The sequence below is a fragment of the Culex pipiens genome, chromosome 2 (assembly GCF_016801865.2).
Source record: "Culex pipiens pallens isolate TS chromosome 2, TS_CPP_V2, whole genome shotgun sequence".
Lineage (NCBI taxonomy): Eukaryota > Metazoa > Arthropoda > Insecta > Diptera > Culicidae > Culex > Culex pipiens.
Window position 1 is genome coordinate 6728702 of NC_068938.1, and position 12287 is coordinate 6740988.

General features: G+C 32.5%; 1 protein-coding gene across 3 annotated transcripts in view; it reads right to left on the minus strand.

The window, feature by feature from the left end:
• Nucleotides 1–12287, minus strand: part of LOC120417912 (ankyrin repeat domain-containing protein 29) — a 364199-nt gene that overhangs the window by 321808 nt on the left and 30104 nt on the right. For all 3 annotated transcript variants that reach the window (XR_008211973.1, XM_052707274.1, XM_052707275.1), the window contains exon 3: nt 10982–11092. Coding sequence is in view for 2 of the 3 variants with exons in the window: in XM_052707274.1 (XP_052563234.1) it covers nt 10982–11092 (111 nt within the window). In the remaining variant the exon portion in view is untranslated. The remainder of the gene's footprint in view (nt 1–10981; nt 11093–12287) is intronic.

Sequence of the window (12287 nt, forward strand, 5' to 3'; positions counted from 1 at the left end):
GTTGCTGAGATATTGCAATGCAAAGGTTTAAAAACAGGAAAATTGATGTTTTCTAAGTTTCACCCAAACAACCTACCATTTTCTATCGTCAATATCTCAGCAACTAATGGTCCGATTTTCAATGTTAATATATGAAACATTTGTGAAATTTTCCGATCTCTTCGAAAAAAATATTTTTGGAATTTTCAAATCAAGACTAACATTTCACAAAGGCCAAACATTCAATATTACGCCCTTTTAAAATGTTTGTCTTGATTTGAAAATTCCAAAAATATTTTTTTCGAAAAGATCGGAAAATTTCACAATTGTTTCATATATTAACATTGAAAATCGGACCATTAGTTGCTGAGATATTGACGATAGAAAATGGTGGGTTGTTTGGGTGAAACTTAGAAAACATCAATTTTCCTGTTTTTAAACCTTTGCATTGCAATATCTCAGCAACTAAAGGTCGTATCAACATAGTCCGAATAAGCAAAATATAGAGAATTTTCTCAGCTTTTCAAAAATATTTTTTTCAAAACTGGGCAAACATGTGCACTAATTTAAAAAAATGAAAAACTGCGACTATTTTCAAAAAAGTCACTTAAATATGGCTATAACTTGAAAACGGTGCACTTTATCAAAATTTTAGTAAAGTACTTTTTGATTGCAAATTTGATTTTACATCGAAAAATGAAGTTGAAAAATTTTTACGACCAAAATTTCGATTTTTTGAAAAAATCAGTATTGATTAAAAAATTCATAACTCGGTCAGTGATTTTTTGCACAACCTGGAAATTTCTGAAAAGTTGGCATTTTATGTCTTCTAAAACATATCAAAAAATAAAAAAAATTAAAAATAGTGTTTTTTTGTAAATCAAGTTTTAGTGATAAAAAGTTAAATAAAAAAATCACCAAATTTTTTTTTACCGTGTATTATTTTTTCCAGTGTAGTCCGTATCCATACCTACAACTTTGCCGAAGACACCAAATCGATCAAAAAATTCCTTCAAAAAATACAGATTTTTGAATTTTCATACATCATTTTTGTATGGACAGCTGCCGAATTTGTATGGAAAATTATATGGACAAACTAATGATGCAAAATGGCTTCTTTGGGCATACCGAAGGCACCAAAAAAGTTTCAGCCGGATTAAAAAATACAAAAATTAAAATTGAAGAAAAAAGACCGATTTCGTAGAGAATTGCTCAAATATAAAAAATAGTTTTTTTTAATCAAGTTTTAGTAACAAAAAGTGAAAATGAAAATCACAAAAAAACAATTTCCGTGTATCATTTTTTTCAGTCCTTATCCATACCTACAACTTTGCCGAAGATGTAATTTATGCTACAAGTAAGAGTAATTCCGATTTTTAAAGCTTCACATATCAGGATCAAAATTAAAATTTCCATCATTTTAAGTTTTCCCATACTAATTAGGCACCTAGACAGAACAATATGAAACTATTGAGAAATTTTATGACATGAAAATATTATCAAAAATAAAAATTACAAAACAATTGCAATAATTAACTTAGAAAGTTCTTACGGACTCACCTAAGCAATCATGCCTGAAATGCCCGAAAAAGTGTCAGTGCAACATCAACTATTTCTGATACGACAAACATGGTGGCGGGCCGGAACTAATGTTTGATAAAAGTTTATAAATACAACATTTTTCATAAAATGATTATTATGTGTTTCATAAGCAAATATATAAACTAGTTTAACCTATAAGATTCATATTTCAATATTTTAATTTGGAGAAACAATGCCAACTTTCAAAAATAAGCATAATTGATTTATTTTTATTTTGTTTATTTTAAAATTGTATTGTAATTGTTTTTGTGGATTGCTAATAATACCTTGATACCGTGATATTAAAAATAACATTTCAATCTGATTGGTCGTTGCAAGCTTTTTTATGTTTAATCTCCTGAACAGAACACAACGTTAAAAAAAATCAATGAGGCATGATAAAATTAATTGCAACGAACTTTGGATTCAAATCTTCTATAATAACACATTTTGCGTTGTTTTGCACCTTTTTTAAAATATATTACAAAATATTTAAAAATGAGTTTAAGCACAAACAAAATTTAGGAATTGTTTTGAATATATAATGAATAGCGTTAAATTTGTTATTTTTCAATTTTCTTAAAACTTTCAAAATTTATATTTAAAAAATGCTTCCTGATTATTTGACTCACTTTTTATACATTTTTTCATATTTTTAAATTATTTGCAGCGATAATTATTTTTAGTCTTATTAATAAGCGGTTTAAAGATGTTTTTCAAAAAAATAACTTTGTCACTGAAAAGTTGTTCTCAAAAAAATACATTATTCTTTGCTTACCCATTAATTTGAAAAAAAAATCACCCTTTTTCAATTTTGCGAACTTTTGCCAAAATCGTTTTGTTAGCATAACTTTTGAAGTACTTAACAAAACATCACGTAGAGGCGCCGAGACGGATCGAACGAGGACACAATTGTCAAAATCCGTTCAGCCAGTCCGGTTTGCTAAGAATTTAATTCTGAGTCGATATGTATACGTGAAGGTGGGTCTAGGACGTCAAGTTAAAAAGTTTAGTTTTCGAGTGATTTTATAGCCTTTCCTCAGTAAGGTGAGGATGGCAAAACAAATTAATGTTCCTAATAAAATTTGTTTGTAATATTAGAACAATATGTAAAAAATGATCTAAAGCTTTTTTTTAAAAAAAAAAAAAATCAGACACTCAATTTATTTATTGAACGTTTCATGAACAGCCTTAAGTACTGGCCATAGAACTATTTTGAAAAGCCGTCGCGGGCCGGATGAAATGGCTTCAGGGGCCGGACATTGGGCTGGCCTGCTTCAAACAAAACACGAATCAATTAATGTCAGGGTACAAAAAAATCCTCCAAACCAGCATCAAAATAAACTGGAAGTCTTCAATAACTTAATAACAATTGGACCCCTAAATTGAGCATAAATTGCTGATATCATTGTTCACAATTTGTTTGGTAAACCACAAAGGATTTAAAATTGATTTCAAAATCTATTTAAAAAAATAACTTCACGGCTTTTCTAGACATAAAAGGTCCTAATTGACAGCTTGGAAAGCAAGGGGACTCTAGTTCATCCAGAGCGTGAAAGTTGACTTGTAATTTTTTTGGCATTAAAATAAAAAAAGTGATCTGAAATGGGTTTTGAGTGTGTTTCTACCGCTGTACATTAAAATTATTCAAATGCGAAAGACTATAGTAAATCGAATTAAGAAGAGCGCCTACATCATCCAGAAAAAGTATTTTGAATTTAAAGACGCTTTGAGCCTTGAATTTAATTTTTGTCTTTTCCACGGTTCAATAATTTCAAATTTATTATTCACAGTCCGATACATGTAAATAACAACTTAATTAATCGTGCAGAAACACTTCAGAAAAGAAAAGAATCCTCCCCATTGTCAAACAAACATCCTCGGGGAGTCCAATGCAAACACTTTCTTCCCTTAGGCCCAAACATGCTGTTTGAGAATGTCCTTTCACACACACATTAGCCTAGTAACCTTTTATGCAGCTCCGTAAGAAAATTCGATTTCAAATGATATTGTTTAGCAGCATGTTTTAGAAAATTTGTGGCGGGACGGAGGGAGGAAACTATGGGGTTGGGGAGACTACCAAACAAAGTGAATCCACAATGAAATTGAAATGTCGTTACCAGCACCACCACCATCAGACCGACAGGGCACAGCTCTGAGAATACAGAATTTTCCCATCAAAAACCCACATCATTTCGAAATGTAACTGTAGGGGGGAGGGGGTTTGGGGACAAAGAAAGCACTTTCCAGCACCACTCTCTGTCTGGTTATAGGCTAAACACTATACTCTCTGGCTAGTGCAGTTGAAGGGACACATTGTATAGGGGAAATAGTTGAGTCTCCAGTTGGTTAACCAGATTGACCATCCGGACCGGTATCTGTTTCGTACAAACACACACACGTATAAACAGTCCCAACCGAAACCGAGACCTGGTGAATACAAAAACCACCCCCTTTTCAAAGTCGGCAATAGATCGAAAATAATGCACTTTGCTGACCAGCACACCTGAGTTTCCATATCAAAAGCCAACCTGCAGCAGCAGAGGTCGTCATCGATAGCCGGCACAGTCATCACAATCATCATCGTCAGTGGACAGAACGACCGCACAGTCCATTGAGCAGGGACAAACAGACTAAACAATGGGAACTCGATTTTCAAGTAAATTAATAATAAATGCTTCGATAAATACACCATTCGCAATCGGACGGCGAACGGCGACCGACTTCTCACGGCAATCGGCAGGACATTTTCCGGGGAAAAGCAAAGTCCTGTCTCCAAAGGACCAGCACATAATAATAGTGCAAATAGTGGTCTCGAATGCAAAATCAGTTGACCGTTCAATCGACGCAGCATGCACAAACCGACTTGCTAATATCAAACACACACATACCGGACAAATCCTGCATTATTAGCATGTCCATCAACTGTCAATCCAAACTGCCCAACCCCCCGTCGATTCTCCACAGGATGTGACCCAAGACACGAACCGCCCCACACTCCCCTAGAGTCCCAAAGTGGAAAAGTTGCCTCCAACCGAGTATGAATTTTTGTTCATTTAAATTACAAATCCGAAAAACTATTAATATTTCCTTCTACACAGCATCCCACCCTGAGGGGGGGTGCGACCACATTTTGGCCTGGGTGGACATTGCCACAAAATAGGGGGAGCACGCTTGTGGGGGGAGGGGCCGTGCAAAACCGCAAAGAGTTAAATTGGCAAAAACAAATTGCTTTTCCCAGTTGTTGCTGCACGGGAGCCAACTTTTTCCCGACCGGCAGTGTTACAGAAATATATATGTTGCACCCGAAACCACAGTTTCAGTTTAATTTCACTGTTGGGCGTCGTTTGCTTGAAAGGGTTAGACCAGTTCCCTAACACGGACTTCAACATTGAGGTACCCCCTGAGGAACGATTGATCGTTGAAGTTACAGCAAAATTATTATGGTAAGTACAATTCTGTCAATCTGTCAACTGTCAAAATTCAAGATCAACTTTTCAAAACGTCGTATAACTTCAAAAAATGCTGATTCTTAATACTTATTGTCACTTTTCTTTGTAGAACCACCCCGTTGAAACATCAGATTGGTTGCATAACATAACAACATGCACAAATAGTTAACTAATTTCAACTTTTGAAATACCTTCTCATTAGACTGCTGCTGACTACATTTTTCCACACAAATCAATTTAAAGTGCACGCAAGTATTTCAAACCCAGAAAGCCCTCTCATTTTCCTTCAAACTTTGTCCTTCCAACGTGCACTTGCAAAGCCAATCGACTCTCTTTTATACATTTTTCTTGTTCGATTTCCAGTGGCGCGAGAACTCTCTTTTTCTGTTGCAACTGTTGCATACATCGGGGGAATTTCCCTCCCGCGTTTGATTTTAGCGCAGCACCGGAAAAGCGCGCTAATTATGGTTGCAATGTTGGCGAGGGAATATTTTTGAAAATTGAATTAATTATCAAAATAACTACAGCGCCTGGTAGCGAGTTTTGGCATGCCAAGCAAACATTTGTATGGTGATACACCAGTGTGATGCGAGATGAAGTTTGTTGTTTTGGGTACTGAATTAAATCTACCTCTCAATTAGACTATAGTGTTTTGGAACATTATACCGGTGAGCGGAGGACCGAGTTGGGTAGCATAAAGCGGAAACTTTTGAGACCACGCGGAAATGGTTTCGAATTGTTTGGTGGAATGATAGCTGATTCAGATGAATAATAATTTGTTGATGTGGATAGCTAGAATAAATATAATGTTTACTTAACTATGTTCAAAACCTTACTAAATAAACGTAATAAGGCCATTGAAAAATTTAACATTCGAAGGAAAAAAAATAGAAAAATATTGTTTTAAATATTCGGTACAAAACGTTATTTTAATTTGTATTTTTTTTTATCACGATAGCCTGAAAGTTTTAAGATTAAGTTTTTTCTCTACAATTTCTCAAATTTACTCAAGATTTTTAAATCTGTATTTTTTTTATTTGAATGAAATTTTTACCATGTATTCCATTCGTCAAAATTAGCTATTTAATTATGCAAAAGCATCCATACAGTTTTAAGCGGTTGTCATACAAAATAGACATGTTGTTGTCCCGTAAAATGGACATGACTGATGGAAAATCTGTAGCTTGAGAAGAGATTTTCTGATCGATTTGGTGTCGTCGGCAAAGTTGTAGGTTATGATTAGAACTTTTCCGAAAAAATAGGTACACGGAAATAATGTTCCAGATTTTTCATTTTAATTTTTGTCTTAAAAAGTTGAAATACAAATAAAGGGTTTTTTTTAGTTTTCGAGAAAAAGGCATTTTTGTGCTAGAGCTCTGGGTGGCGCAAAATCTGATAACGGAGCTATGAATTTTTGATAGTAAAAATGATTTTTGGAAAATAATCAAATATGAAAAATTACAAAATAATTTTAGATGCAAAATTTGGCAATCGAAAGTGACTTTACACATTATTCAAGTTAAAGGGAAAATTCAGGTATTATTTTCGAAAAATGATCAGCTTTTGCACTTTAAAACTACTTTTAATTTCCAAAAAATATTTTCGAAATTCTCAAAATTGCCTGCAATTTTCTTTTTTTGACATTGTTGATCGGACTGCTAGTTGCTAAGCCTCTTAAAGTTTAAAATTGATGAAAAATTTGTTTTCCAGTTTCAGCTAATAAACCCTTATTTTTAATTCGCGATAGCTTGGAAACTATTATTAGTTCAATGTTCAGTGTTAAAAACTGCTACCTAGGCTGGTACAAATATTTCTAAAAGTTTTTGTTTTATTTTTAAAGGATCTAAATTTTTGAACGAAGTGTAACTTTATAAAAGGGCCTAAAAACTTATTTTGGACAATTTCAAATGTTGGGTCAAATTTTTAAATAACGAAATTATATTAATAACAATATTTTCGATTTTTCCAAATATTTATTTTCGATTTTTTTAAAACAATGTTTTAATTTTTTTCAAAACAAAAACATTTTTATTTTTTTAAATATTCATTAGGGTGGTCCAAATCCAGGTGTTAATTCAATGTTCAAAACTGCTGTGTATGTGAAATATTCTGCACTTTATTTTGAAAAAAATTTGATTTTAGAACAAAGTGTAACTTTATAAAAGAACAAAAAAAATATTTTGAACATTTTCAAATGTTGGGTCACATTTTCAAATAACGAAATTATTTGAATAATAATATTTTCGATTTTTTTTCAATTTCGATTTGTATGACAATTTTTTATTCGTTTTGTATAACAATATTTTCGATGTTCTTTCCAAAAAAAAAACATTTTTATTATTTTTATATTCATTAGGGTGGTTCTAATCCGGGCTTACTCGAGGCTACCCCCTGAAATCAAACATTGACCCATAACTAGGCTAAATTTCAAATTTGAGCTCATTCTGACCACGGGAACTCCTCCCTCTAAGCCCTTGGAGTTTGTGTGGAAAAATCGTCAAAATGTATCTAAAGCAACTGTTTCAGTTTTTTACCCGTGGAAGGCGCAAAAGCTATCTAATTATTACAGAAAAAGCTCAAATTAAGAATTTCGCCTAGTTATGGGTCAATCTTTGATTTATTTTTTGTCACCAAAAGTTGAATTACCCAAAAAAGTATTGTTTTTTTAGTGTTCGAGAAAAAAGCATTTTTTGCGATAGAGTTTAGGGTTGCGCAAAATTTGATACCAGAGCTATAAATTATTGATAAAAGAAAAATTTATGGAAAATAATCTAAAATGATCAAAATTACAAAATAATTTTAGATGCTAAATCCATAAATGGATTCGGACAAATTTGGCAATCAATAGTGACTTTTTCATTTTTTTTGTTTAAGTGCTCCGTTTTCAAGTTAAAGGGATATTCAGGTATTATTTTTCGAAAAATGATCAGCTTTTGCACTTCTAAATACTTTAAATTACAAAAAATCTGAATTCTGAAAATTGCCTGCAATTTTCTTTTTTTGACATTGTTGATCAGACTGCTAGTTGCTAAGATACAGCATTGAAGATAAAAATATTATTATTATTATTTTAAATATTATCAATTCAAATGTTGGGCAAGATTTTAATAAAAAAAAAATATTTTAATAGCAATATTTTTGGTTTTTCCAAACATTTATTTTAGATTTTCATAACAAAATTTCCGATTTTTTCCAAAAAAAACATTTTTATTTATTCAAATATTCATTAGGGTAGTTTAGAAATAATAATTATCAAAACGGCATTTTATACATGAATAAGTTTTCAATCAGCCCATCAATCAATCACATTAAACTTGTTAATGACTTTTCATCACAAACTTTACAACGAGAAAATCAATCATGACAACGTTTTCTATTCACTAATCCAGTCAAAAACAGAGACAATCAACCATATCTAAATATCAAAACCCATCACCCACACAGATTAGTCTATGTACCACCATCAGTCTGTCAGATTTTTTTTTCTAGAAAGAATGTATTTATCCTGACGTGTGTTCACCCCCACCCACTCTCAATCAAATATGGATACAGCTTCACGGTCACACACTCACTCACAACAGCTCAAAATTCCCAACAACCCCAAAAATGTTAAATGTGTGTAACCAACCAATCTATGAATTTTGACGCAAAAACGTTTCATCATAAATTTCACATTTCACAATCGTGTGCGCTTGTTGGTGTGACAGCGTGCAAAACATGGACTGACTAAAACAAAACCTCGACCGAAATTAGAATTTCGCAAAACCACATTCCATCCAACCTCCCCTCCCCCCTTCTAGAACCAACGCCCTTCAACCATTCATCCAATTCCATTTGCAACCAAATTGAAGGGTCACATCCCACGTCGTCGTAATTCCACTAATGATTATAAATATATACCGGCTCGAAGGCCACACACACACAACTCACGGGGTAGCAACAATTTAAACAGCCACCAAGCCCGCGGTGGTGGTCGCGGTTTTAACGTCAATTTCTAAAATGAAACATTTCACACTTGTGTGACATTCGCGCGATTTCCATGTGCAGTACAGAGAACAAACGGGGCGTTTCTCCTACCACGCTTTGCATTAGGGAAATTGATTGATAATCACCCACGTGGGGGCCGTACCACCCCCTTTGCCCTATCCCCACCCAAAGGCTAGTCAGTCAGGCAAATGTGGCAGGTGTAGCGCGGTGAAAACTGGGAGAAAATTCTGGAATTTCAATTGTAGATATTTGGAGGCAGTTTGAAATTTCTCAATAAATTTAGGGTTTTTACATTCAATCATCCTTCATCAAATCCCAAATATTTAAAAAAAATGATTCAGACCATTTATTGAAGACGACTGCGAAATATTTTATTGCAGATCTGGTAACAATGTCAAATGTTATGTGTACATACTGAGGCCCGTAGCGAGATGATTTTATCATAAAATCATAAAATCATAAAATCATAAAATCATAAAATTATAAAATCATAAAATCATAAAATCATAAAATCATAAAATCATAAAATCATAAAATCATAAAATCATAAAATCATAAAATCATAAAATCATAAAATCATAAAATCATAAAATCATAAAATCATAAAATCATAAAATCATAAAATCATAAAATCATAAAATCATAAAATCATAAAATCATAAAATCATAAAATCATAAAATCATAAAATCATAAAATCATAAAATCATAAAATCATAAAATCATAAAATCATAAAATCATAAAATCATAAAATCATAAAATCATAAAATCATAAAATCATAAAATCATAAAATCATAAAATCATAAAATCATAAAATCATAAAATCATAAAATCATAAAATCATAAAATCATAAAATCATAAAATCATAAAATCATAAAATCATAAAATCATAAAATCATAAAATCATAAAATCATAAAATCATAAAATCATAAAATCATAAAATCATAAAATCATAAAATCATAAAATCATAAAATCATAAAATCATAAAATCATAAAATCATAAAATCATAAAATCATAAAATTATAAAATCATAAAATCATAAAATCATAAAATCATTAAATCATAAAATCATAAAATCATAAAATTATAAAATCATAAAATCATAAAATCATAAAATCATAAAATCATTAAATCATAAAATCATAAAATCATAAAATCATAAAATCATAAAATCATAAAATCATAAAATCATAAAATCATAAAATCATAAAATCATAAAATCATAAAATCATAAAATCATAAAATCATAAAATCATAAAATCATAAAATCATAAAATCATAAAATCATAAAATCATGAAATCAGTGTTTTCAATAGTTTTTCAGGTGGCATTTTTTGTCCCCTAGAACAAATCTTAAAGAAAATTAAAAATAGTATTTTTGAGTAATTTTCTTTATAAGTGTCAAAAATGTAATTGAAAAATCAGCAAAAATTGTTAACCGAATAAACCAATGCCATTTTTGAATGTAAATTTCTCAAAACTATGTATTTTTCGAAAAAAATATAAAAAATATCAGTTTATTACAATATGGGTCAAATGATCAGGATTTTTTCATACATTTCGAAAGTAACAATACTCAAAATTTTCACAAAAATACGTACTTTCGTGAAATTATTCAAAATTTCCGTTTTTTTCTTGTAAATAAGGGTTTTAATTATTCGGGATTTTTTCATGCTTTTCGGAAGTAGCAAGTTTTTTTTTTTTTTGATAATACTTGAAATTTTCACAAAACTACGTGTTTTTGAAGAAATACTTAATATTTCAGTTCTTTACAATGTTGGTATCAAATGATCAGGATTTTTCATACATTTCGAAAGAAATAATATTGTTTTTGGTTTTTATTAAACATGATCAGGATTTTTTCATACATTTCGAAGGATTTTTTTTAAATACTCAAAATGTTCAGCCCGATCCGCATTGAAATGGCGTTGCTGTATTTAAATATCAAATAGCGATAACAAAAACAATCGCCACTCACCTCATCCCGGCAGTCGACGTGCACCTTGCCGCTGTCCAGCACTCGTTTTAGCAACATTTCGTCTCCGCGTAAGGCAGCCAAGTGTAGCTGTACATCCGATAGGGTTTCTTTCTGCAATGAGAGTCGAGAAAAACAGAGAGAAGGAGGTGTGTACAAACAAATAGCTAAAGAAGTGGAATGGAAATGCATGAAAATCGAGTTTGGAGGAAAATTGCAATTAGGTCTTTCGCTCAACTTCGCGGGTTTTTCGCACACAAACCAGACGAAAAAAAATGAGGGAAAAAAGACGCAACCATTGTGACGATTAGATTGAATTGTAGATTGAATATAAATTACGAATTAAAAGCGAGGCGACCTTGTGTGAGTGTGTGTGGTGACGACGAACTCGATCAGGATAAGCAGCGCAGCCTTCGGGGGAAAAAACGTGTCAGGACAGTTTCCCACAACACTTGCGGAGCAGCAATTTCACAGGTGGCAGGCAGCTGAACTCGGCAATGTTGGGAAATTGAACTTGGTAATGGAGGTGGGAGCACTGGTTGAAGGAGGTTAACTGCGGTTAAGCTTGCAGTTGATGGAATTGAATTTTTGTTTCTCAGAGTTTGAAATTCAAACCAATTTCAAATGTGACCTACATTACCCAGTAAGCTTGAAGCTGCCTCGACATCCAAATTTCTGCTTTAACATGAATTTTTAATCTTCATCCCAACTAATCACCTAAAATTCCAAATCCAATAATCACCAGCCCTCGCTCAACCCTTTACAGTTCATTGTTCCACAGCACATCAGAAAATTGAAATTCATTCACATCCGCCGCGTTCATCAACGAATTTCACTTTTGCGCATCCCGGTCACATCAATCATTAGCTAATCCGCGGGCTCGTTGGTTGGCTTAAATCTCCTCCCGAGCTGAGCTGACACATTCACCCGCGAACGAGGAGCATCGCGAATGAGCGCAGAGCACATCAGGCTCATCGATCATCATCCCACCACCACTGAGTATGCAGCAGAGCGAGCGATTTTCCACAATCCCCACTCTCACATGTCATTTTTGAGGGGGGGACAAGCTTCTGGAAAAAGGTTGCTTAATTTTCAATGAATATTGAATGCAGTTCATTTTACGTTTAGCCCTTTTCGAATGCTACTCTCGTTGTGTATATTTACGAAAAAAAACATATCAGACAGGAAATTCGCCAAAAACGTCGATTTTCGCTCGCTGAAAAAAGTTATATTTACCATCAGTCGAGGCAGTTCATCACAAAAAAATAAAACTTCAATGTTTGTCAGACGAGCAAAAAATTTACCAAAA